General features: G+C 45.0%; 1 protein-coding gene and 1 pseudogene across 2 annotated transcripts; one reads left to right on the plus strand and one right to left on the minus strand.

Moving 5' to 3' along the window:
- Positions 1-4623: 4623 nt before the first annotated feature.
- Cdip1 (cell death inducing p53 target 1) lies at positions 4624-27645 on the plus strand. 2 transcript variants are annotated; one of them, XM_055604784.1, is made up of 6 exons: positions 4624-5066; positions 24086-24162; positions 24582-24689; positions 24899-25054; positions 25542-25815; positions 25914-27645. In XM_055604784.1, the coding sequence occupies exons 3-6, from the start codon at positions 24605-24607 to the stop codon at positions 26023-26025; spliced, it is 627 nt and encodes a 208-aa protein (XP_055460759.1). In that variant the 5' UTR covers positions 4624-5066; positions 24086-24162; positions 24582-24604; the 3' UTR covers positions 26026-27645. The 2 variants fall into 2 exon arrangements, with proteins under 2 accessions (XP_055460759.1, XP_055460760.1); XM_055604785.1 differs by lacking the exon at positions 4624-5066 and adding an exon at positions 12006-12051.
- LOC129674728 (U6 spliceosomal RNA) lies at positions 19132-19231 on the minus strand (annotated as a pseudogene).
- Positions 27646-27653: the final 8 nt, after the last annotated feature.

A 27653-nucleotide genomic window follows, 5' to 3' on the forward strand; every position in this document is an offset into this window, starting at 1 on the left:
GTTGATTCCAGCACTCAGGAGGCAGAGGCAGGCAGATCTCTGGGAGTTTGAGGCCAGCCTGGTTTACAGAGTGAGTTCCAGGACAGCCAGGTGTTGTGGAAGTTTTGGTTTATGATATGTAAACATGTTTTTGTTTTAATCCCAGTAGTGGGATATGGGACTGACTCAGATTGTCCATAGCAGCAAACTATTTGCCTCATGCGGCCTCTGAGAGGGGCTCTTTGCCAGCTACAGAGAGTTTAATTCTGGGGACTCTGAGAGGGAATAAGTGCCAGAGCCTAGGGAGAAAAGGGGGGCTCCAAGAAAGGCTGCTGGTGCTTCCCCACTGCTGCTCCTGGTTGCTGTTGATGCAGTGTGATGAGATGTTGGAGATAACCTGAAAATAGGATTGGACTTGCCCCAAGGAACCCGATGACCCTGAACAGCAGGAAGTAGCTAAGGAAAACTAAGCCCCTTCTCCCCACAACCTTCTTTCTCTCCTAGCTGGTGTTGGGGTGTTGGAAAGGACTGGGGTGGAGTAAGGAGAAAGAGGCATAAGAAACCATAATAAAATAGAATTTAAAAAACTAGTGCCTACAGCCAGGGATACACAGAGAAACCCTGTCTCAAAAACCAAAGCAAAAAAACAAAGACAAACAAACAAAAAAAGATGGTTTTGGTGTGTGGCACAGGCTGGTCTCAAACTCATGGCAATGCTGCCTCAGCCTCCGAGTACTGGGATTATACATACCAGCATACACAGCCTTGTCAAAGTTCCTTATCATTTTCACAACAAGCTACCGTACCAGTCTTCCCAGATGGACAGTGTGGACTTTGAGGGTAGAGATTGGCCTTACAACATTTTGTATATTTCCAGGGCTACAAGACCTCACTTGGCTAAATGAATAAATGAGTAAGTGTTCTAGATCAGGGCTATCCAATACAGCGGCCACAACCACATGTGGTAGCTCTTGAAATGTAGCTGGTCTAAATTTAGATGTGTTCTAAGAATAAAATAGTGTAGATTTCAAAGGCATTGTGAAGAAAAGTAAGATGTTTCATTGATATTTTTATATTGATTAAATACTGAAGCAATAACCCAGTATACATCAAACAGTATACGATATTACCAAAATTAATTTTACCTTTTTATGCTCCTAAGTTGTCTTTTAATTAAAGGGTTTGTGTGTGTAGCACCAGGGATGGAACCTAGGAACCTACACTAACAGGCAAGTGTTCTATCACTGAGACCTCTAGCCCTAGGTTTCTATGTAGCTCGGCCATTAGCCTCGGCTGGCCTAGAACTAAGATTTTCCTGCTTCGGCCTCTATAGTGATGGGACTAAAAGCACCATTGCACCCAACTTGTTTGTTTGTTTGTTTGTTTGTTTGAGATAGGGTTTCTCTGTGGAGCCTTGGCTGGCTTAACCCTCTGTAGACCAGGCTGGCCTCATATCCTCAAAGACTGTGCCAAGAGGTCTACGTGGTACACCTACCTTTTTTTTTTTTTTTTTTTAAGACTGTTTTTCTGTGTAGCCCTGACTGACTGTCCTGGAACTCGCTCTGTAAACAAGACTGGCTTTGAACTCAGAGATATGCCTGCCTCTGCCTCCCAACTGCTAAGATTTAAAAAAAAAAAATTATTTCTTATTTATACAATGTTCTGCCTGCACACCAGATCTTACTATAGATGGTTATGAGCCACCATGTGGTGGCTGGGAATTGAACTCGGGACCTTTGGAAGAGCAGTGAATGTTCTTAACCTCTGACCCATGTTTCCAGCCTCCAAGTGCTAAGATTAAAGGCCTGTGCCACAACTGCCCCACTACACCCAGCTGTTTAATGCATGGCAAATTGAAAAAAAAAATTAGTTTTGCATATTTACTTATTTGTGTGTGGAGGGGGCGGTATTCCATAGTGCTCAGGGGACAACTAGGTGGTCATTTCTCTCTACCGTGTGGGTCCTGAGGATTGGAATCAGGTTCTCAGGATTGGTAGCGAGTACTTTACCCTGGTGATCCCCCTCATTAAACTGCTATTTTTATTACTGTTAATTGTATGTAGAGTATGTGCAGGTGAGTGCAGCGACCTGTGGAGGACAGAAGTGTAAATCTCCTGGAGCTGCAGTTACCAGCAGTTCACTGTAAGCCACCTGACTTGAACTTGGGTCCTCTATAACTGCTGAGCCATCTCTCTATCCCCTCTAATGCTAGAGTCAGCAAAAGATGGCAAGTAGAAAATTTTAACTTGCATTAAGTGCTTGCTCTCCAGCTTCCTAAGTGCCACTCTTGGTCTGATTCTTTACACGTTAGTTCAGAATGAGCTCATGAAGTATGGGTCCAATCATATTTAGTCAAATAACACTATTCGAGGTAGGTGTATTCTATGACGTTGCTACAAATAAGTAGTGAATGCTGAAATAAGTAGAATACTGCTTCTGGGAAAAATAAAGTGTTAGGTTCCTTAGGTAGCCTCTGGCTACAACATCTTTTTCCTTTGTCAATAATTAGTATACAACCTTGTTTTTTGAGTGTTTATGTTTAAAGATACCTTACTTAACATATGTTATTGATTCTGCTTAATTAAACTCAAAGCCAAGTCTATAAAAAACTCAACTAATACATTTTCTCAGGCACTATGGCAATGCAATATTCTGAAAACATTTCTTAAATTCTAGAGTCTGGAACTTTTGCTTGACCTCACAGCCAAAGTTAATAATACACCTTAAGACTTAAGACTTCAGCAGGGCATGGTGGTGCACGCCTGTAATCTGGCACTCAGGGAGGCAGAGGCAGGTGGATCTCTGTGAGTCTGAGGCCAGCCTGGTCTACAAAGTGAGTTCCAGGACAGACAAGCTACACAGAGAAACCCTGTCTCAAAAACACACACAAACAAAAATAAAAGTCTTAGGACTGCTATTCTACTCAAACTGATTGTTTAACCTGTCTTTAAGAGAACAAGGTAACAATCATCCTTACTTGCCTTGGGTTTCCCAAATAATCAGTAATCAGTAATCAGTATTACTACCTAAATATATAGCTATGATCTTAGATTATATACACTTCCATGCCTCCCCCCTAGAAACCCATGTGTATCATTTCCTGGAAGCAGAAAATATAGAAGCTGAAAGCAACTTCCTAAAATATACTGTAAAGTTTGAAAGCACCATCCTAAGATATTGGTTGATAAACAATGTTTGTTATCTGGGTCAGTTGGAATCAGCTGGAGCTTAATCCTTTGTAAACCGACAAAGATTTCTGTAAAGAATCCATTTTCTCCCCATGTGATGTCTTCTGTGCTATTCAATAAACACAGAATGAAGACCTTTGTTGGGCAAGGACTGAAAGAGACATAGGGACACAGACACACTGACACAGGAACAAATACTCACAAGACAGCTTTCAGACTCAGATTCAGGCTCATACAACAGAGGACGGAAGACACAAGAAGCACGAAGTACACAATTAAAACCTGAACTTTTTCTTGATCAAATGACTCCAAGGGGATGTGCTTTTATTTCTTTCATTAATGTGATGAATTAGTGGTGATTCCAAGTTATTCACTAATGGGTATAATTCGCACAAAAAAAAATCAAATCTTTTTAAATTCAGAAACACTAGACAGCACTTCAAGCCTACTCTTAGGGTCACTTTGAACAGCAAAACCACTAACACCAAACTTGGAATACTTTGTAACGGGTTGCTCTTATTTAACCCCAGCTAAAAATGCACAGGATCCATATGCCCATGAGTAAGTGAGGAAGCACAAGTATTGATTTTGGAATAAAACTATGTTAATGAGCAGGTGAGATTTGCAATTCAAAACATGTGACTAATGAATCTCAACAGTAATTCTAAAGCTTAAAACTCCTCAAAATGTGATGGCTCCCTGCCTGTCATCCAGCACTTGGCAGGCTGAGGTCGGAGAGTGGTCATGAGTCTGAGTCCAACGCCATCCTGGACGGAGGGAGACCCTGACTCAAACACACAGGGTCGGTGAGATGACTCATAGGAGCTTGACGGCCAAAACCCAAAACTGACTCCTGAAAGTTGTCTTTTTACCTCCACGACTGCCCCATACATACCCAAGTACAAAAGAAAAACAAGCCAAGAGCTTGTTTCCACTTGTGGTTAAGTCCAAATTCCTTCCACGACTTGGATCCAGCCTACCGTCCAGAGTCCTCACCTTGCTGGCCAAAGTACCTTTAAGTTCTTGCTCATCTAAGCTAGTCCCTTTCTCTTCTTCCCACCTCGCCCCATGTCTTTCCTACTTCCCTACCCAGAGGCAACGCTCTGTAATTGTGTTGGGACATCCTGGAGCTTTCCTTCGTGGTGCTGGGCATTACGTGGCTTATCTGTATACGGTCCGTCAGAGTGGAAGCTGTGTGAGGGCAGGGACAGCTGGTGTGAGTCCCATCTTAACGCACATAGCCTCGGTGGCCCAGGGCAGGGATGGTGCCTCTCGCCCTAACCCTGCACAGCGCGGCTGGCTGGGGGAAGGGAGCCAAAGCAGAGCCAAGCTCACTCTCCTGAGCCTTTCCCCCAGCTGCAAGGCCTGGGGTACGCCCACGTGCTCGTCTCACACCTGCAACGCGCCTCTGTTGACGTCACCCAGACGTCACGTGTGGCGCGAAGCTCCGCCCTTCGCCGCGAGGCCAGGAGCCTTTCTCCAAAGCCTACGCTTTTGCTCTCCACAGGCCGCGACAGCCATGAACTGAGGCCGCCGGTCCTGCAGTTGCTCCCGGGCTGACAGGAGCCCAGCGACGATGAGTCACCTCTGAGAGTTCCGGGCGGCTTCCATTGAGCCCCCTCCCTCCGCACTTCGAGGCGGGGGCTGGGCTTCGAAACGCTGGGGCCGCGTGACTTAGCCCGCGGAGCCCCGCCCTCGCCCCTCGCGCGGAGGGTGCCGGGAGCCGTAGGCCCCCGCCTCAGGGAATGCTGCGGGTGCGCAGAAGGACTACAAGTTCCAGGCGCCTCTGGGTGCGGGGGCGGCGTGCGCTGCGAGCCGCTTGTAGAGGGGCTCTTCAGAGCACCAGGCGCGACCTGCACGGTTTTGTGTTCCTCCGGCCTCGGGCTCCGGGACTCTGAGGTAAACGGAGCTGGGCTGGCGCAGTAGAGTTCATTGCCCCTGAAACGCAGTCCAGAACCAGGGCGGATAGTTGATTTCGGGGTGGCTGCAGCTGCGGGGCTGTGAGGGACAGCATTTGAGGGCCGCGAGCGACTGGGCCTGCACACTTGAGGTTATGGGCCGGAGAAAGGCCAGCCCACTCGGGTGATTTTCACGCCTTTCTATATTTCTGTAAGGGAAGGCAGTGGGTGCCATTTCTCCTCGGGTTATGGTGGGCAGAGGAGCTGCGGCCGGTGGGGGAGGATCCCTGCGCCAAGCCATCTCAGAGACCCGTGGGTGACCTTGGCGGTCCCGGAGGAGCCGGTCTCGCCTTCCTTCTCCTGCGGGTTTGCAGGTCTGGACGTGGCTCTACTGGCGCTCAGGCAGGAAGTTAGGAAAGGTGGTGGGCTGGCGAAGCCCCAAGCTATCCAAGACCTTGGAGGAGGTGGCTCCCCAGGGGCCTCTCAACAGGTGTCAAGGAAGGTGGAGTGAGCATGAGAAAGACCTGAACTTTCCCCATCGCCTTCCCGGGGTCTGATTGAGTAGTTATGGGGTGAGGCCCAGAAATCTGCATTTAGTAAGCTCTTCGGAAATTCTCACACGCAGTTGAGACTGAGAACCTGTGTCTCAGGAGTGAGGATCAGGGACTCCGGGGAGAGAGCATTCAGTAGCTTTTATATCAGTTTTGTAGTGTACTCCAAACAGGGTTTTGTCTGGGCAACAAGATTGCTTCTTGTTGGTGCTGACTTGAGTTGGGTGGGAAGAGGTGGGCATGTCTGCGCTTCTTGCCCTCTGCTCATAATAAGGTATTTTTCAGTCATTCATTGTCTGAAAGACCTCTACCCCGACATTTAATTAGGAAAAATTTAAAGAATACAGAAAATGCTGAATTTCACAGTGCACACTCATGGATTACCAACTAGAATGTACTATTAAGATCATCCTTTATTGTATACTTACTTTTAGTAGTCTCTTATTTTTACACCTGCCAAAATACACTGCAGATAAGAGTATATTTCCATTCCTAGTAAAGCTTGCATTTATTAACTAGACTTAGAAATCTTGTTGTTGTGTATTGATTTTTTTTTTTTAACCTTGGCTGTTTGAAAGTCAGTCTGCTCCCCAGGCCTAGAGATCCAAATGGTTTTGAAGGGTTTCTTTGGAATATGTTTTTAGAACCAGCAAAGACTTTTACATGGACTCTTGAGAGTCCATTAAATTAACTGACCATGTTTCTAGAATCAGAAAAAATTGGGAATGTGTAAAGAATACTCCAGGGAACAAAATTGTTTTGAGAGAGGGAAAATGGAATGTGTCCCAGAGGCTGTGTAGTCCCAACAGATTTTGTTGGCAATAATTAAAGTGAGTTGTCTGCTTGTTCAGCCCTTGGCCTTGTTCTCTTGGCTCCTTTGTATGTTCCAAGCTTGCCCATTTTGAACCTGCTGGTTTGGTGGATGTTTTTCTAAGCTTTAGAACAAGGCTGAAGTGCACAATTGGTAACCTCACAGTACTGATGAATTATAGTTATAGCTTTGAGTCCCACAGTTCTTTGTTCTTGGCTCCAAAGCTTTGAACACAAGTCTGTCACACACCGTATTCATTTGAAAGGAGTAGAGACAGGCTCTATGAAAATTCTCTGCTTTCAGAAACACTACTCAAAAGTAAAAAATGTAAAGAGATACTGATTGGGAGATGTGGCAGTAGAGGTCTCATCATTTATGTCAAGGTGTCTTGTAAGTGAAGGATGTACTAGTGGGAAGTCAATACGTGGGGTGTTTTACAGAGGACTTGATCTTCACTGGGTCAAGGAGAAGGAGAGTGGCTGGACATGTGGCTGGAGGCGTCCTATGAGGGAACTTAGTAGATTGTACAAAATAGAAATGGACCCATTTCTGGGAGCCCACCAAAGATCTCCACCTAGGATTCTCCTAAACAATGTCTTGTAGGAGAGGCTTCGTGGTAGTATACCACTGCAGAGGGGACAGCAAGCTGGCCTCAGGCCCTGACTTGCCTCAGAGCTTCCTACCCTTCCACAACTACCCACTCACACAGTCCTGAGCCTGTGGCTCCTTGGGCCTACCTGATGCCTCTTTTTTAAGTCTGTTGATAATAGGATTCTGGGACAAGTATTTCCTAGACTTGGAGAAGGCAGACTACCCTGAAAGGGTCCCTCTTTGTTACTTTGAAGCTTTATGACAAGCATTTCCCTACCCAGACCAGATGAAGACCTGTGTCTGCTCTAAGTGCTGAAAAGATTAGGATTCATTCATGAGAGGCAAAAGAAAGAACATTAAGCTGCATAACACAAAGGAGTCTTAACAAACAGCCTGGTGGTGCACCCCTGTATTCTCAGCTACTTTTAAGCAGGTGGAAGGATTGGTTGCTTGAGCCCAGGAGATGGAGTCAAGTCAAGGCTGAGGTGGAATGATTGATTGCTTGAATCCAGAAGATGGGCAGGGGATGCTGGTTTCCCTTGAAAGCAGTTGTAGAACTTTTTCATTATAGAAAATACTTCTTGTTCTATACTCCTGATGTGTGCTGAGAATCCCTGGTTAGCCTGTCCACTGGGTGATGTGGCTTGTCTCCTCCTTCTCCTCCTCCTGTTCGTTTATTTTTGTTTTTGTTTTTTGAAACAGGGTTTCTCTGTGTAGCCTGGGCTGTCCTGGATGGGACTGGTTCTATAGACCAGGCTGGTCTTGAACTCGGAGGTCTGCCTACCTTTGCCTCCTGGTTGCTGGGATTAAAGAAGTGTGCCACCATTACCCAGTTCTTGACTACAAGGTGTCAGAGGGGTTCAGCTAAACCTCTGAATATGCCTGAAAAGCCACATATTCAGTAAATGTTAATTTAATCTAAACTCAGATCCAGTTGCATGTTGTGTCTGGGATTTTCCTTCTAGAAGAAGTACAAGTGAAAGTTGGTAGTGAGATGCAAGGGTTATTTGAGTTTGAGAAGAATTCTAACCTCTTACTACTTGGTGAGCAGTTGTTATGGTTCGGTGACTTAAGTACAATAGCCTTACAAGTTGAGGAAGTAGAATAAGATTTCAATACAATGTCCTTTGTGTATTTATTGTTGCTCTTTGGCTGACTCTTACCTGTCATCTGTCTAAGACAGTGGTCTCAATATATATGGGTCACAACCCTTTGGGTGTCAAATGACCCTTTCACAGGGGTCATATAAGACAATCAGAAAACACACATATATACATTATTATTTGTAGCTTGTCTTTGCTACTTTGTGGGTTCTTTAACTCCCTCCCTATTTCACCCCTATCACTAGATAGGAGAGAAAGAAGAATAGAGAAGGAGGGGAAAGAGAGACATTCTTGAATTTAATTTCTTCTTGTTTCTTCTTTGAGCATGACTACTGAAAAACCACAACCAACAACAACCAACCTCACCTTTTGGGACCCTAGCATTTATATACCCACAATTGCAGAACCTGTCTGCAGCTGGCAAAAACATGCCTCTGCTAGAGCAGGAGGCAAATCACTCCCAAATCCCCACTCCTGGGATTAAAACAAAAACACTTTCTTAGAACATTTCTGTGTTTTTTAAAGAAACCAAAGTTTCAGAATTTTTGAAGATATCACTACAATGTAGCAAAATTACAGTTACGAAGTAGCAACAAAAATAAGTTTATGTTTGGGGGCTCACCACAACATGAGGTATTAAAAGGTAGGTAGCATTAGGAAGGTTGAGAACCACTGGTCTAGGAGGTAGCCTATAGTTCTAGCAGAGAAAGCAGCAAGAGTTTCCAAATAATGACAAAGCAGGCCTTCACATCCTAAGATAACAGGGGTTAAAGGGAAGGAGGAATACAGAAGTGGGAGCTTTCCTGGTTCCACTGATTATTCCTCCCTGGAGCTTATTATTCAAGAAGTGGAATTCTTTCCTGTTTTGAATTTTGGCCATAAATAAAGGCCCTTTCAGAAAGAAGACAGTGATGTCTACCTCAGCTGTGTCTGTTCTGGCTGTGGAGTTAAGGGTAGTGGGCATTTGGGTTAGAGACAGTATAGAGAGTCCACAGAAGTTAATCCCAAAGCTCATGGACTCATGTATTCAGCAGGTATGTTCAGAGATGTGCAAAGTACAGTGGGTGGAGCTGTAGTGGACAGAAGCAGGTTTGGGACATAGGGCTGAACCTGAACCTAGACCTTTTCTCTCAAACCTTGGCCATCAGATGAGAGAGACTAGTTATTGGTTTTTCACAGAATTAGAAATTCTGGTCAAAGTTTGAAGGAAATACTTTAAATTTTCAGAGTTGGGGAATGGCTCTGCAGTTAAGAGCACTGGCTGCTCTTCCAGAGCCTTCATTCAATTCCTAGCAGCTATGGCAACTCCAGTTCCATGGGATCCTACACCCTGTTCTTGCCTCCTCAGGCACTGAGTGAATGCAGTGCACAGACGTACATGCAGGCAAAATCCCATACACATAAAAATTTTAAAAAACATTAGCAGCTGACAAGATGCTGAGCAGGTAAAGGCATTTGACTTTCTGACTTTAATCTTCAGAACACACATAACAGAAAGAACCAATTCCCTTAGGTTGTCCTCTGACTTCCACAGGCATACCATGGTACATGAGCTCACACATATTCATAAATAAATAAATTGTAATTTTGAAAAAAACAAAACATGTTTGGAACCCCTTTCACCCATCTGGTTTGATGACTAGGGTGTGACAAACAGAAATAACTCTTCTGGGTGGGGAGATTCTGCCCAGGAATGGCAGTCAAGCTGTAGCACACATTTTATGAGCTGTCATGATACTATCCCCCAAGTCTGGGTTCTTGGGCACAATGTTTGAACTTCTGCTGGGAGTGACTAATGCCCTGGGCCAGGAACTCACTGCCTGCCATCCTGCAGATCCCTAGCCCACAGATCTCTCTGGTGACTAGAGCCACTTGCTGCTCTTGCATATTTTGTAAATTCTTCCGAAGGGTGCCCCAGGTTCCCAGGTGGGTCTATAGGTCCGTGAGTACTGGGACTGTGAATTGAGTAATTACTCTTAGGGGTGCAGTGAATTGTCTGAATTAAGGAGTTAAGGGTCTTGACTCTTGAATAAGTCACTTAGAAAAGGAAACTTGACTAATGATGGATTCACTAGGTAAAACTGGCCCAAATTCAGACCTGAATAACCCTGCCCTGTTGAGGGAAGACCTCAAATGATCACAACTCAGGTCTCAGATTTCCTGGGAGTTCTGAATCTCTTAAGTGTAAGGCCTCATTTTTTGGCCCTTGGTATAGTCAAGCTCAGCTTCCACATCTGCATGATTGGCCTGGAGATTAGCCACACTATGACCAGTTCTGTGTGGCTTCAAACTGACCAAAAAGAAACTGTACTTAGCATTGCCAGAAGTACCCAAGTACTGTAGGTTTCTTCCCTCTAGCAGCCACCTATTTGATAATGGTATACCATACAATGCAAAGGGAAACCGGGACAACCTAACTCCAACCCCACCCCCATTTTCTAAATTATTTGGTATAAAAGAGGTTATAGTCCAAATGCTGTCCTGACTACTGCCCTGCCCTCAGTGTGGAAGCTCTCCCAGGATCCCCTCTCATCAGTCTGCTCAGGAGGCTTTTCCATGTAGCTTCTTACCTGGACCTTCTTCCCATACTGTATGTAATTCACCTTTGCCTGTGCTAAAATGTTCCATGTTCAGGGAAGCCTTTTCTATGTAGACTTAAGCTCTGTAGGACTTCTTCCCTAATTCTTGTTCCTCCATCACTGTACCATTGTTTCTATTTCTGTGTTTATAGCTTCCTCTTTCCAATCTGTTAAGAGAAGTGTCTCCCACCTTGACTGCCTAGAAAAATATCTGACGCATGGCAGACATTTAGTATTTATTGGTTGAATAAAATCAGGTACTTCATGACTTACATTTAATCTTGTCTTCCTATGAGCTTATCAGTTCTGAAGGCACAGAAGCATGGCGTATGCATTCTTCCTTCGAAATATAGTTTTGAATGGAGAGTTCAATTCTCAGGTATAGTCATTGGATCAGTTCTAAAGTCAGTTAGTAGAGCAAAGACCTCATAAGGTCAAACTGCCCCGTAAAGTCCTTGACTAGCTTGTGAGCTTTGAGAAATGTGGAAACATGTCATTTTGTTTCCCACTTTCTTTCCAGCTCTGCTTTCATTGGAAAAGCCAGGGGCTAGGTAGGGAGACTTCACCACCGTTTTGTTCTAGGTACCATGAAATCCATGTAAACTTAAGTGCAGAGGATGGATTTCACTGGTATAGCTCTTTGTTGGGAGCATAAGACCCACACACACTCAGGTGCACTGGGCAAGGTATCACACACCTGTAATCCAAGCATTCAGGGAGACAGAGGCAGAACAAACAAAAAAAAAAAAAGTTTGGTGCAGTGTTATTGTTGTTTGATTTTGGAACAGGGTCTTATATACCCCAGGCGGTCCTCAAACATTCTACGTAGCTGAGGCTGGCCTTGAACTTCTGGTCATCCTGGCTCCACCTTCCAAATACTGAGATTATGCACTTGTGCCACCATGCTGGGCAACAATGGTGCTTTGAACATTTTGGAGAGTGACAAGAGAAGGGCTGAGAGGGCTGCAGCAGGTGTTTGGGGTGCTTGTCAGGACAGCTGAGTCCTGTGTCTGTTCTAGCAGCCAGAATAGCAGCATCCCTCCTCAGCCTATCCCCAACCTGCTGTTCTTTTTCTCTCTCCTTCAGTCTCCAGGAGTTCACATGGCTCCTGCCCTTGGGTGTGTAATAAGTATTTGACACCCAAATGAATGTTAGTTGAAACTTCAAATTTAGTTATCTCTGATGATTTTCTAGCCAGACACTTGAGATATCTGAGTCAGAGAGATACCTACACATGCCAGTGACAACTCCAAACTTGACACACATTCCCCTTTTTTCCAAAGAGAAAATCCAGAGTTCTCCCATGCCAGCTGATAGGAGTGAACATCCCAGGGTCCTGTGTCAACTTCAGGTAATAAGAATTTGGTTCAACTTCTATATTCTGTGTTATATAATACATATAAAATTCTAGTTGTCTTCCACTCCTGTAGCACTTTGATTCCCACTTTTTCCTGGTGCCTTTGCTGACATCAGCATGGATCCACAGGGAAGGCTATTGATAAGACAGACTCCACAGTGAAGCCAGACATAGTGGCTCACCCCTTTAATCATAGCACTTGGGAGGCAGAGGCAGGCATATTTCTGTGAGTTTGAAGCCACCCTGGCTTCAAAAAAGTGAGTCCAGGACATCTGGGGCTACATAGAGAAACCCTGTCTCAAAAAAGAAAGAAAGATTTCACTGTGACACTGAAGTAGGCACATTTTCCTCAGGTTTTGGGGTCACTTCTTAATGCCTGCTGTTTTTGTTTGTTTGTTTTTTGGACAGTGTCTCACTCTGTACCCCTGGCTGGCCTGGGAAAGTGAATCAGGATGGCCCTGAACTCACAATTTAATCTCTAGTGCTGGTATTAAAAATGTATGCCAACATAGGGTCCTGTTTCTTTTAAATTGCTCTTGAAAAAGCAGTTGACAGCAGCATTAAAGAGTTGTTGAGGTCTTGCCCAGGTCTGCTGTGTTTTGTGGTATTTTCTTTCCTTTTACTAATTGCTGTGACTTCTGTAGAGTGCCCAGTACTATCAAAAACACACCTCTGCAGCTTATCATCTTCCCCCAAGCAGAACTTTCTGCAGAATAATAGGAGTGACCTGTTGCATGAGAGCTCAGTATCGTAAAGATGATGTCACCTCATTGCTGTAGAGAAAGTTTGGTGGGGAAGCACAAAGCATATATGGCAACTCTGAGCTATATGAAAGAATGGAGCCCAGAGGTTGTTTAGTTTCCAGTGGCACAAAACCATCTGTAACTCCTCTTTCAGGAGATCTGATGCCCACCTCTGGCCTCTGCAGGCACCAGAACACACATGGCATATACAAAAAATAAAAATCTTATAAACAAAAAGCTTGTACCTGGTGACTATGATTTTCATTAACTACATAGTTTAACTATGTCCATTTGTGTAAACTTACTGCAGGCAGATATCAGTAGGTTTTTTTCCCCCCAGGGTTCCATTTTGGTGGCTTAAGAGATGGGTCTTTAGGCTTGTGGTATTTCTAAAATTAGTTTTCAGTCACTATGGCCTGTCTTGGAACAGGTGCTGACAGCTTGTTTATCTTTGGTTGTGCCTGCAGCTGTAGCTCCTTTTCCACCCTTTGCTCCCCGTTTCCTCTCCTGTGTGAACTTCCATAATGTTTTATGCCAGCAGCAGAATATACAGAAACAGCTCAGAGAGCAGGGCACAGGACCATGGTGGAGCCCAGGCTGTTCTTGGCTAAGAACCAACCGTCATCAGCCTCAGGCTGGGTAACTTCATCACTCTTTAGTGTATCATGTGTCCTTTGGGGATTTACTTTCTTGCCCTCCTCCATCAGGTGACTTGCTGCCTCTCCATGCAAGACCTAGCAAACTTGACAGTTTGCTCAAAGCCTTGGGCTGTTTGCTCTCCGGAAGAGAGGTAGGAGTCACTGTACCAGACCTACGGAGACATAGGAAGATTAGAATCAGAGAGAGAGTTATCAGAAGTCCCTGTTGCTCTAGAATTCAGTCATAGTCTGAGGCACTGTTCTAGATTTAGAAATAACATTTAACAGTTTTGAGCAATTTGAAGAAGGAATCATTCAAGGACCTGATGTTCATCATAGAAAAACTAGAAACTACACATAAATAAAAGGCTTCTGCATTTATATTTGTATACAAACAAATCTAAGATCTCACTACCCAGAGAACACCACTGAAGGAGGATTTCCATGTTCTTAATTACTTGTACTCAGTTCCTTGTCCATACTATTTTTCCATATTGGTTAAAAGTAGATAGGTGTCATTTTTAAGTGTGAGTGCAGTTACTTTGTACTTGAATCAGGTGGAATTAGCCATCCTTTTGGCTGAACATCAAGATAATACATATAGATATCTTTGCTTGTGGGAATTGCTGCCCCTGTCTGTGTCCATTCTATCTCTAAGATAACTACCTTAAAATTAAATGATTTTTTTAAATCAAAAAGAATGTACAGGAAGCACATCTTTCTTCCAGAAAAGTACCATTAACCTGCTCTGTTGTGGCCACCACTTTAATGTCACAGGAAGGGAAAGGAGTTTGCGAAGAGCACGGACAAGAGATCATTAGGATATCAATGCACAGTTATTGTCCTCATCATGGCCTAGACATAATGCCTACTTCTAAGTTTGGAGCTGCTGGTCCTATCTTGATTGGGCTTCTGCTTCTCTTTTTTACTTCCTCTTTCTCATGTTATACTTGTGCCCTCATAGCTACAAGCCAGAGATGGTCAGTGCCAACAGTGGAGTTATTGCCCCTCTTGGTTTGCCTCCAGAGAGAATGGGTGGAAAGGGACCACAGAATTTCACTGTCTACCCAATGCTGATTCAGCCAGTCTCAGGTTTCGGGTGGGAGCATAGTGGTCGTCCTCCTAGCACAGTCATAGAAAAGTTCAGCTTTCCCTAGGGTTCTCTTTGTGAAGGACACTTCTCCTTCCCCTTCTCTTTCTTTTGAGACTGAATCTCTCTATATGGATTAGGCTGGTCTTAAACTTAACAGTTATACCTGCCTCTGCCTCCTGAGTGCTGGGATTAGGGTATGGAGCACCATGCCTGGCTTTCTCTGTCTTTTTTCCTTAGCATATTGTCTCTGGGCAGCTGTAGGAATTCTAGCCTGGTTACACACTAATAAGTGCCTGAATTAGCTGCAGATTTGTGCAGAGCTTGGTGAGAAGATGGTGAGGGCTTGAGACATTGATGTACTGTCCCTACAAGAGTCACTCATAGGGGGTGCACGTGTGTTCAGTTTGAGCCTTTCTTATCTTTCCCATGCTGGGCATCTATGTTGACATGGTTAATGCTCCATCAGTATTCCCTATGCATCAGCCTCTGCAATCAGGTGGTCACACTGAAGTGAGCACTAGTATTGTATGGCCTCATTTTAGGGCCACTAGTTGTCTGTATTTGTTTTCTCCCCCCCCTTTACATAGTGATCTATACTAAACTACATCCCCTGCCCTTGTGTGTATGTGTGTGTGAGAGAGAGAGACAGAGAGAGAGAAAGACTTAATTTTTTTATTTTTTGAGAGAAGATCTCAACATAGAGGCCCATGATAGCTTCTGTTGCTAAAATCCCTTCCCTTGGGGAGACATAAAATAAATAATGTCTACCTGCTTCTGTGGTCTTAGCAACAAACCAAGGTGTGATTCTACCAAAGTTTATTCTGGATAACCACTGAATTTATTAGGCTTATTTATTGAGCTTAGTGTGTAGTGACCTTAAAGCAGCCATACTGGAAAGTTTGCATCCAGCATAGATGATTATTCTTCCATGGTTGTGTGCAGTCAGGAGATAGGTCTGGGGTTTGTTTTTAAACAAGAACATTTGCCCCAGCTTGCCAGACTAACAGGCTATATTTTGTCACCTGGAGAAACCCACTTAACTGGAAAGATAATGGGTGTGTTTTAATAGTTCATCTCCTGGAAAGACATATACTTTTAGGCTCAAAAAAAAAAATTATTATTATTATTATTTTTTTTTTTGGAGACAGGGTTTCTTCTCTGTATAACAGTGTTGGCTGTTTTGGACTCTTCTTTGTAGACCAGGCTGGCTTCAAACTCAGAGATCCACCTGCCTCTGCCTCCTGAGCCCTGGAATTAAAGGTGTGCACCACCACATCTGACATCAGGAACACTAACTTTTAATGCTAGTGGTTTTTTCCTAATATTTGGAAGTTGTTTAGCAGTAATTGACTAAAACAAGTATATTTCTATCATGTGGAAGAGTTTAGAGGTGGCTGGAGTCCCATGGCCATCCTTGGTACATCTATTCAAGGCTGCTGTACTATAGTAACTATGTCCTATGGCCCAGCCAGCAAGAAGGAGAAAAGGGTCTGTGATCTAGACCAAGCTAACTTCCCTCAGTGCCTCCCCATGCAGGCACTAAGGCCAACTTTGGCCAGAGCTTAATCAGATGCTCGTGGAACTGTAATTAGGGTTGGAGTGTTAATCCCCTGGTTTCTTAACAGAAGGAAAAACACAGGAATGATGGCTTTGAGTGCAGCTAACTGTCTGAGCCACCTACTTTATGAGGCTGTCATTCTTCGCAATCTGTCACTATTATTTTCAGTATGACATAATCATAGCCTTGATCTCACTAGGAATGGATGTTTCTTTCCATAGTAGTTCACTTAAAAGCATCTTCTGAAATAACTAGTACCTGTCACCTCCATGAAGCCTGTTTTGCCCAGCATGAAGAGTTTACTTCCACCTCACAAGGACATCATTTTCCAAAAGAAGTCAGAGAAAAAGGAATTTGTCTAGGGCCTCAGCCATTATCATGATACTAGAGTGCCAGGAAGACCTGGTCTTAGTATGTCATTGATGGTCAAGAAAGGAAGGGGGCTCTGCTCCCACTGCTACTTGGCTTTTTGCTTGTTTCTTTTATTTTTATTTTACATACTTTGTTGTTGTTTTCAATACAGGATCTCACGATGTAGCTCTGACTTTTCTGAGTTTTTCTTTTCAGTTCAAGGAATTGAACCATGGCCTCATGGCTGTTAAGCAAATGCTTTACCGCTGAGCTACATATATCCCAGTCCTGCTAGTGTCTTCGGAGTAAAAAATCAAGTGGTAAGGTGCTGGGATCCCAAAAGCCTGAGCCTCAGGTCTAGGACTATCTTCCCTGTCCTGCTGTGTCTAAGGATCTGAGGTTTGGAGCTTAGCAGCAATCCCTATAGCTGGGTCACCCTGCAAACCTCAAGGCTGCTGTCCTCTCCTATTCCTCTGCTTGGCCCGCTGCACTTTGCTTTACTGGACTCTGTCTCCTCCAAGCCTTCCTACTGGGCCTTGAACAGGGCTGGGTATAGACTCCAGGACACTGATTCTTCTGGTTTTTGTTTTGTTTTTAATGGGACCACTGAGTAGATGTTGGAATGAGTGCTGACTCAACTGTGACATGAGCTCAGGTGGCTGGTTATTCCAAGAGGGATCACCAGCCATCTGGATCTCATCTCATCCACATGGCCTTCCTTCACGTGGCCACCACAGAAACCTATTGCTAAAATCTACCCTTGGGGTATTTGGGAAATCAGCAATATGATGTTGCCCAGGGGCTAGTAAACAAACAGTAAGGGTCCTAGTGCCCACTGGTTGTAATGACCCATCACACTGGATGGTCTCCTGCCGTATTTAGCAAATGGGAGACTCTGGGTGGGGAAGAATGCCTGGCCACTGGCCAGATGCCAGAGTTCTGCTCCCAGAGGCAGAGGAGTCCATCTGAGGCCAGCTGATGTCTTAAGCCAAGACTGCCACAGGGGACTAAACCTCTGGGACAGGGTAGTAGAAATCAGCTGATCCTGGGAATGCAGCTCCACAGCAGGTGTACCTTGCTTCCATGCCACTAAATCCAGAGTACAATGCCTTCCCAAAGGTATTGCTGACTTGGGGAGTTCCAGGCAAGTCTTACCAGGAGAGCAATCTAGAGGATTTCTCACAGAGGCTGTGATCTCTGCTGTTTTGGTAAGGGACACTACAGAGCTGAGCTTCTCAGACTGAGGTCTTGCTGGAAGGTCTCTGAATGAGGTCGTTGTAGATGGCCACAGGCACCATGATCAGGGATCAGATAACTTCAGGAGAGAGGCATTGATCATTGCTGAGTAATAAAGTAACAGGTTTTGTTTGTTTGTTTGTTTTAATTTGTTTGTTTTGCTTCTGAGACAGGGCTTCTATATAGTCCTGTCTGTCCTGGAACTCACTTTGTAGTCCAGGCTGCCTCTGCTTCCTGAGCACTGGGATTGAAGGCATGCACCACTGCCACCACCACTGGGAGCTCATGTTGTAACATATTGTTTTTATTCCATGTCCTTGTGGGCCAACCCCTGTCCTCCAGCAGAGGACATTTTGCACACCCTTTAGTAACCTTTCTTCAATTCTGAGAGGAAGGCAAATGAGTAAACCAAGGCTCTGATGTTGCAGCCAGAAAATCATAGGCATGTGAGGTTGATGTAGAGTCCTTGTCCCAACTGCTTGCTTAATTTAAAAAGCTTGCACAGCAGCAGATGCCTCCCTGGGGTGCAATCCAGATAGAACAACAAGAGGCTTTCCTTTCCCTAGAAACCTAACTCTAAGTCTCTCTGGAGTGGAGAATTGACCCTGCCTTTAGGCACCTGGTAGTGCATTCAGTCTAGTGGTGTGGTGTCTGCAGCCTGCGGGAGGGTTTCTTGGGGTCTGACTGGAGGTCTGACTACCTTAGTAGTAGAGCAAAGACAATGTTAGTTACCTTGACTTTGCATTGTACAAGCATTTGCATGGATGGCTCAGAATCAGGATGAAAGGAAGAGGCACTAGAGTCTGAGTTGGATCAAGACAGGGGCACTAACCTGACCTGACCTGCACCTGTCTTTACCACTACATAGCATACACAGACACATAAAGGTAATAAAAATTAACTTTACTCTTTTTTATTTTTAAAGATAGATTTGGGTTTTTGTTTAACTAGTTGGTTGGTTTGGTTTGGTTTGATTTTTTTTTTCAAGACAGGGTTTCTTTGTGTAGCCTTGGCTGTCCGGCAACTTGCCGTAGACCATGCTGGCCTCAAACTCAGAGATCTGCCTGCTTTTGCTTCCACAGTGCTGAGATTAAAGGCATGTGCCACCACTGCCCATTTAAAGATAGGTTTTTGTCAAAAGTTAGTGCCTGGCCAGTGAGATAGCTCTGTGGTTAAAGATGCTTACCATGCAAACCTGATTGCCTGAGTTCTGTTCTAGAACCTACATAAGGGGGATTGAGACAGTTGACTCTGAAGAGTTATCCTTAGACCTCCACAGATACCATGGCATGTGCACACAAACACTAAAATTTAAAAAAACATTAAACCATCAAGAACTTACCAAAACGAGTATGGTAAAACCTTTTCCACTAGCTTTATACAAAGCCTCCTCATAAGAAAATGGTTATTAAACTTAAACATACTGATAAAGAGTTTTATAGTAACAAGAAAAAAAAAAACTACAGAAGTTACTTGAATTTACATGTCATCCTGTGCAGGGGCTGCTATCTGTATATCACTTGAATTTTAGTATATGTGCTGTCAAAGCAAGCACAACTTTATTAGTTCTTAGTATGTAAGTAAGTACATAGCCTTTCAACATTGTGTATAAAGTGTGAGGCATGCAAGAAAACCTCAAGATTGATGGCTGTCTGGAAGTAAAGCGTATACACAGTTATAATTTCTCAAGTTATGGTTTAAAGCTGCTTTTTTCCCCTCATGCCCAGAAAAACAACTGACTGAGAGCTGGAGGGATAGCTCAGCAGTTAAAAGTGCTTGCTGCTCAATCATGAGGACTAGAGTTCAGATCCCAGCACCTACCTCAAGTGGCTCACAAATGCTTGTAAGTGCAGCTCAAGATACTGACACTCTTGAGCTCTAAAGGCACCCATAAACATATATTAGAAAACAGATAAACAGACATAAACATACTTTTTTTAAAAAATGAAGTTGCTGGGAGTATTAGTGGCAAAGTGCAGGTCAAGAGACCCTAGGTTCCCTCTTCATGTTCGTCACCTTCCCCAAAGAATTACCAGCACAAACATACTGGGATTCAACAGATACTGTTTTGAATATGAACAAAGTAATTCCATACTATAGGGAAACTTTTTTTAATTTTTAAATTTCCATTTTATTTATTTGGTTTTTCAAGGCAGGGTTTCTCTATGTAGCCTTGGCTGTCCTGGACTTGCTTTGTAGACCAGGGCTGGCCTCAAACTCACAGAGATCCACCTGCCTCTGCCTTCCCGAGTGTTGGGATTACAGGCATGTGCCAGCATTCCCTTCTGAGAAACAATTTTTGTCTCTTTATATGTTGCTAGTGACTTTTTGCATTTGTTTTATGTGTGACGGTGTTGTGTGTATCACAGCACTTGTATAGAGGTGAGTAGACAACTTTGTGGAGTTGGTTCTTCACCTTTTGTGGGTTCCAAGGATCACACTCAGGTTCCTAGACTTGCATAGCACACACCTTCACCTCTTGACCCATATTCATACCCCACTGGTTTGGATTTATAAAAAATTTATTTATGTGTATGAGTGTTTGAGAGAGAGTCAGAGTCAGTCACATATGTGCCTGGTGCCTGTGGCATTCAGAAGAGGGCTTTGGGTTCTCAACTGGATGGTTGTGGGCTGTGTGGATGTTGAGAACTGAATCTGGGTCCTCTATAAGAACAACTAGTGTTCTTAACTGCTGAGCCATCTCTTTGATCCCTGCTTTGGATTTCTGAGGCCTTGTCTCACTCTGTAGCTCAGTTTGCTTCAAGCTTACAGTAACTTTCGTGCTTTAGCCTCCCAAATGCTGAGCCATTCCCAGGAAAATTTGTAATTAATTTTTTGCCACTTTTAAAATTTGATCTGTTGGTATTAATTAGAATTTTGGAAACTTAATCTGCCACTGCCAGCATACATACATATGTATGCATGTATATGTATGTATTCATTTACTTGTAGAGACTGACCCTAGGATCTTGCGTATATAAGGAAATTGCCCTCTTCCTGAGTTACACCCTTAGCCTTGAACTAATTTTTGTTTGTTTTCTAAGACAAACTTCTCTGTGTAGCTCTGGGTGTCCTGGAATTAGCTCTGTAGACCAGGCTGGCCTTGAACTCAAAGATCCACTTGCCTCTGCCTGGATCAAAGGTGTGTGTCACCACTGCCTGGCCAACTAATTTTTAAAATTCGTTATTTTATAAAGTATTTAAGAGATATTTCTAACATGGTATTGAGAGATAGTGTATTTGAAGTTCTTAATAATCAGGTGTAAAGAAGTCCACAGGATGAAACATTTGGAGAACCATTCATTGGTCTGGTAAACCTGGAAAAAGTCATGTCAGAAAGTCTGTCTGTCTTGTCCTGTCACCTTTGCCTCATCCCCTCATTTCTTTTCTTCAGTCCTGTGAGAACTTGTGTCAGGCTGGTTGCCCCAATGGGTCTCAAGATTCAAAATTCCCCTTTTCTCTCCTGGGCTTTGCTGCATCGGGACTTGGTGGTATGCCTACTGGAACTCTGGGGGACAAAAAAGACCATGGAGTTTGCTGGTACCCGTTAGAGTGTTAGGACAGTTTCAACCAGAATTAAGTTTGCCCTCAGACCTTACAACTGTGGCCTGTAACATGTACTAGCCAGGAGATATGTACCCTGCTGTTACCCCTGTAAGGGGCCTTGTGTCAGCAGGCAAACTGCCAGGCTCCGGTTTGGCCTTAGATAAGTTTCACTGCATAATGAATAGCCGAAAGCCAAGCAGAATGCCAGGGGTAGTTCTCAGGTTCTGAGGCCTTTTGCTTGGAACTCCTCTCTGGGAAACAAGAGACCCAGAGGAGAGCATCTGAACTTAGCACACCAGAAGTCCAGCCTTCATCTCTTTCTCTCTTTCCATCCCAAGTATCTGTGGTTGTTGTAAACACCATGACCAAAAACAGCTTGGAGAGGAAGGGATTTGTTTTAGTTTACAGCTTATAGTCTATCACTGCCAGTGGAAGCCAGGACAGGAGTTCAAGGAGAGAAACATAAAAATACAAAAAACAAACAAAAACACTACTTAGCCAAGTACAGTAGCACTTGGGGAGGCACAGGCAGGTGGATCTCTGTGAGTTCAAGGCCAGCCTGGTCTACAAAGGGAGTCCAGGACAGCCAAGGCTACACAGAGAAACTCTGTCTTGAAAAACCAAAAAGCAAACAGAAACCCTACTACTTACTGGCTTGCTGCCAGACTCACAGCTGCTTTTCTTACATAGATAGTCCAGGCCCAAGTGCTGAGGGTTATTACTGCCCACAGTGGGCTGGTGACTCCTACATCAATTAGCAATGAAGAAAATGCCCCACAGACATGCTGCAGGCCAATCTTGCATAAGCTATTCATTTGAGGTTCTTCCTTCTCAGGTATGCCCAGTTGACAAGATTAGCCATCATACCAGTCAGTACTATCCTTCAGGGTCCTATCTTAGAATGTGTTCTTTTCAAAGTACAGCAGTATGCTACATAACAATGTTTTGGTGAAGGATGGATTGCATATATGACAGAGTCCCATAAGATTATTTTCATAGTCATCTTAGGTTCTGTAATACATATAGTTGCCTAACAGTTTATTTTTAAGAATGATTTCCCACTATTATGTTTGGTGCTTTTAATTTGTTGACAGAGCTATACATCTATCACCATGATGTAACTGCAGAACATTATGAACCCCTAGACCCCTCCCCATGGGATGTACTAGAAATTGGGTACCTGGGGAGGGGGTTTCTCATATAGGACATACCAAGGCCCTGGGCTTGAGGCCAGGTTTGTCTGACTCCAGATCTCTTTGTTGGTCATTCTGTTTGCCTGATACAAGGCCAATCCTTTCTCCTCTAAGGGAGAGGGAAATGGAGTTCTGGTGCTTTGCTGACTGTAAGAGTTTTTTTCCTTGGAGCTGAGTCATATTCCATATGGCCTGGGATGGGGGTGGGGGAGTAAAGCTTTTGCTTGATTTCATGGCTCTTTAGTAATTTCAGTAGGCATCTCAAAATGTCAGTTCTGTCCTTGTTCCTGTGAAAACCCCCATCTGGAAGCTCTTCAGTGAAGCAAGAGCTCAGTCTGATGGGTGGGTGTGGCCAAGCAAAGGTAGAGTATGCAACCCTGGTAGAGCTTCATACAGGGCGAGGGGGGAAGCCAGGCAGGGCTGTACTGCTGGGATGCCCAACAGGTCTCCATTCCACGATTGCTACTTGGAACAAGCAGCCCCCAAAGCAGCTGAATAAAATGCACATAACATTATCTATAGGTTGGCGCTGTAAGACATCAGGATGGCTTTGTAGAAGAGTGGCCCTACAACCTGGAGCAGTGAATGGGGCTAGAACTATGACCTGTTCCTGGAAGCCTCAGCTATGGGCCTGCTGTGGAAAGATGGACTGTAGCTGTAGTGGGGTGCAGGCAGAGCCCTGTACTCAGTTGCCTGAATAACTTCCTGCCGAAGGGTATGGGAGATGTTAGGTTGCATTGGTCATGAATGGATTTTCTCAAACTGTCATATTAAATTTTGCTTTGGGGTTAGGATTTTATTGCTGTGAAGAGACACCATGACCATGGCAACTCTTCCACAGTGACACACTTCCTCATACAAGGTCACAACTCCTAATGGTACCACTCCCTACAGGCCATCATTCAAACAAAAGACTATGGGGACCATTACTATTCAGACCACCACAAATTGAACCCAAAGCTTGGATGTGATCCCTCTGCCCTTACCCCTGATTTGTTGAACTTAGGAAGCAAGGTGTCCAGGTGTATGCCTATAATCCTAGCACATGGTAGGCTAAGGCAAGAGGATGGAGAGGTGGACTAGTCTGGACTACACAGTGGGATTCTTTTTTAAAGGGAAAAAAAAGTGAGGTTTGTGAGTAGAGGGATGAAAAGAATCATGAACCCCAGGATCCCTCACCCTTGGTAGACTTGGTACCACTGTCTGCTCTAGGCTTTGCTAGAAATGTTATTTTTACTGAATATACTACAGTGCTGGAGTTTTTCTATTTGTTACTGCTTTTCAATTAGCAAAAAGAAGTCCTTACTTCAGAATACTGCTAATGGTTAGTCTTTTATGTTAAATAGAGTGAAGTACGACCTGAGTGTATCTGCCTCCAGTGCCTTCAGCAAGTACTCAGGACATCTGATGAAAGGAATAAAACAAAGTGTTGACTTTGACAACTCCTTTCCTTTTTATGCCTAAGGAGACAAGCTAGTGCCACCATCGCAGAGCTGACTCCTTTTGCATGGGAACTGGATCTGTAGGCATTGATGGAGAGTGGTGGGTACACAGAGGATTCAGCAGCTGTGCCCACCTGGGGAGTGGCACGCTTAAGCTGTGAACAAGCATGGGGAGTAGTTCACCTGGAAGCCTGTGGTTAAAGGTGTTGCTTTCTTTCCCTGAAATAGCCTCCTAGATCCCTGTTCTCAGCAAGCAGCTGAAATACTCTCACCTGCATCTGTTCTCTGTGCACCAGAAATCTGAGGTAAGAAATCCAGACACCTTTCCAAACCATGCTATAGCCTGTGGTAGAAGTACACCCCTCCATGGTTAAGAGTTAGAAGACTGGGTACCAAGCTTCCCTGAGTAGTGGCAGGTTAGTAGTGACAGAATTGCTGGGCCTTGTCACCAGAGCTCTCTCCTTACCCTCCAGCTTCCAAAGAAAAGTATAAAGGATGGTAGCTCTGGTGGGGTGTCCCCAGCAGAGATAGAGTATCCCAAGTGTCAGAAGGAGCTCAGTGGTCACTGATGCTGCCAAGGGTACTGGATCTAACCACCAACCCTGATCTTCCACACACTGAGATTTCCTTTTGAGGACAGGAAAAGGTAGCATTTGAAGATGGTCACAACCTAGTATATTGGCCTTGCATGGAAGCAAGGAGCTGAATTTTTTTCTTCCTCCAGGTCCAGGAGTATCAGCAGCCAAGATGTCTAATGAGCCACCCCCTCCTTATCCAGGAGGCCCTACAGCCCCACTACTGGAAGAAAAAAGTGGAGCCCCACCTACCCCAGGTAAGGATGTTAAATTACCCTGGTAGAGGCCTGGGTAAGGTCCCTAGATGGGATGGATTGGCTCGTCTTAAGGGTCTTTCTTGACCTCTGCCTCTGTCACAGCTCTTTCTGTATCCAAATATAATTGAAGCTTTTCAATTTAGGGTCACCCTGTGCCCAGCCTGTGTGTGGAGATTAGCTGACCTACCTTTCTGTCCCTCTCTGTCCAGGCCGCACCTCCCCAGCAGTGGTGCAGCCACCATCAGGCATGCCACTGCCCTCTGCTGAAGTTGCCCCCCCACCCTATGAGCCACCTGGTCATCCAATGCCTCAGCCTGGCTTTGTGCCCCCCCACATGAATGCAGATGGCACCTACATGCCTACAGGTGAGCTGAGAACTGAAGGAAGCATTAAGGCAGCTGCCGCCCCAAATTCACTTATGTCAAGCCGTATGAAATGAAAATGGTGGCAAGGAGAACTTGCCATCCACTGAGGGAAGGTTCATGCTAAGGGCTGTGGTGTGGTGGGGCTTGTCCCTGTTAAGGATACAAGCCCCCAATGGAGGCCTAGAGCTTTGTTCACCAGTATTCTCTGGGCTACATTCATCTGGTGCCTATAATATCTGGGGTTGGGTTGAAGAGGAATGATACTTTCCCTCTTGCTGAAGCCCTCATCCTTGAAAACATGGAAGAACAGTCTTGGTCGAAATGTGGTAGGGATCAAATGGGTCATTATAAATGCTTACCTTGAGCCACGGCCTCAGCGGTAAGGCCTGTTCCTGCTGACACTCTGGTCCTCTTGGGGAAGATAGCAAGAAGCTATTGTCTGTGTTCTCTCTTAGCCAGCCAGGGACCTTTCTGTTTGTTGTTACAGGTTTCTACCCTCCTCCAGGCCCTCACCCACCAATGGGCTATTACCCACCAGGACCCTACCCACCAGGGCCCTACCCTGGCCCTGGGGGCCACACGGCCACGGTCTTGGTTCCATCAGGGGCAGCCACTACGGTGACAGTGCTGCAGGGAGAGATCTTTGAAGGTGCACCTGTACAGACAGTGTGTCCCCACTGCCAGCAGGCCATCACCACCAAGATCTCCTACGAGATTGGCCTGATGAACTTTGTGCTGGGTTTCTTCTGCTGCTTCATGGGGTAGGTGTGGGGCATAGACACGTGGTGGTGCTGCTGCTGGGGCTCTGTATGCTGCCTGACTCTTCTCAGGCCTCAGCCTATCTCTGTCTTCAATGCAGGTGTGATCTTGGCTGCTGCTTGATCCCCTGCCTCATCAATGACTTCAAGGATGTGACGCACACGTGTCCCAGCTGCAAAGCCTACATCTACACATACAAGCGCTTGTGCTAACGGTGCCAGACTTGGACTCCCCCACCTATCAGTCTGGCCCCATGTGCTTTGCTCCCTGTGCTCAGTGGTCACTACTCCTCAACCCCCATTTAGGGTTGGAAGTTTTGCTACTGTACCCTGGAAATCCTGTCCTCCCCTTGCCCTTCCCTGAGCATCCGACTCTTCCAGCAAACATTCTGTTGGATTTAGGCCAAGGGCCAGTGGGTGACATGGGGGTGGCAATAATCTGTGTGTTGCTTGGGCATCTGCAATCCAGAAGATAAGCTGGAGAGGGTCTCTTAATGGGGTCCTCATTCCTCCTTTTCTGTATAAGGTCCAGTTTGGCCCTTAACTCTTCCTGGGGCCAAGAACACCCAGAAAACATCAACAGGTCCCAGATGAGGGCTGACAGTGAGGGTTGTGCCTGAAACAACAGTTGTTCCTGACCTTTTGGAAGAGGTCAGGGTATCATGTAGGATTAAGTGGACCCAAGCCTGATGACAGGGACAGGGTCTTAAGGCCTGGGTTTTTGTGTGGTATGTTGTCTGGGGTACCAGCATGGGTAAAAAAGAAATGACTGCCTACCCTGGACCTCAGAACTCTCAGGTATGGAAACCCAGGACTTCTACCCACTGTCCAGGAGGTACCTAAGAGCTGCCTGGTATAAGGCAAAGAGAATGCTGGGCAAGTTAAAGCCCTGGTAGCCAAGAAAAGTTTGCCCCTGTTCTTATCTAGCTTCTTTGAATCAGTCAGTGTACAGACCTCCTTTCTGGCCACACATCTGTGAACCCCTGTATTTTCTGGGGCCAGAAGGAATGAATGCCCAAGAGCCTGTCCTGTCAACTTCTGTATCTGTGTGGTGTATGGGTGCAACTTCTGCCTGGTTGGTTGTTGACAGAAGACCAGACGAACCTCCTTGTAGGTTCATTGTCACTGGAGTAAGTCCCAGCCTTTTTTGCTATAGTTGACTTGCTTCAATATTGGAACACTTTAGTAGGGACAGCTGTGGCACTGGGCTGGAGACCAGGAAGAAGTCACAAGTGGTGGGGATGTCCTAGGGACATGAGTCGTGCCCAGGGTGTAAGCCCAAACCTTTCCATTTCCTGAATGGTCTGTGAATATATGCCCATGTGGACGCTGTATCCTGCTGCTGTCCCTCTCCTGGTCTCACTACCACTGCATGGCCTCCTATCACTGTGAACTGTGGCCAAGTCCCAGTTTGTAGTTTCATTAAATTGGCCCTTACACTCCCCTGCCCTGGGCCTCTGCTGTCTTGCCTGGCTTCCTTCTTTCCTGAGGGGACAGGGTGGGACTACAGGTAACTCTACTGGCAGGCAGTACCCCAGGCCTGGGAAACAACACAGGAACCCTTGTTCTAGGCCAGGTCATTGGTTTCCACTATTTACATAATTAGGTGTCCTGGCTGCAGAACCTGAGAACTGGAGCCCTGCCCTAGCTTAGTGACCTCCTAACCTATAGCTGTTGCTCTTCAGTCCTTAAACAAAAACAAGATAGGTCTAAGATCTTACAGTTTGAAGATAAACACTGAAGTCTGGGCACTTAGACCTTGGTAAAACCAATCATCTGAACTGTGAAGGTGGTGGGTTCAAGTCATTAAAGAGTTTCCCTGTTGTTTCACCATTTTTTTT

Source organism: Psammomys obesus, unplaced genomic scaffold (assembly GCF_907164565.1).
Source record: "Psammomys obesus unplaced genomic scaffold, mPsaObe1.curated_primary_1811, whole genome shotgun sequence".
Lineage (NCBI taxonomy): Eukaryota > Metazoa > Chordata > Mammalia > Rodentia > Muridae > Psammomys > Psammomys obesus.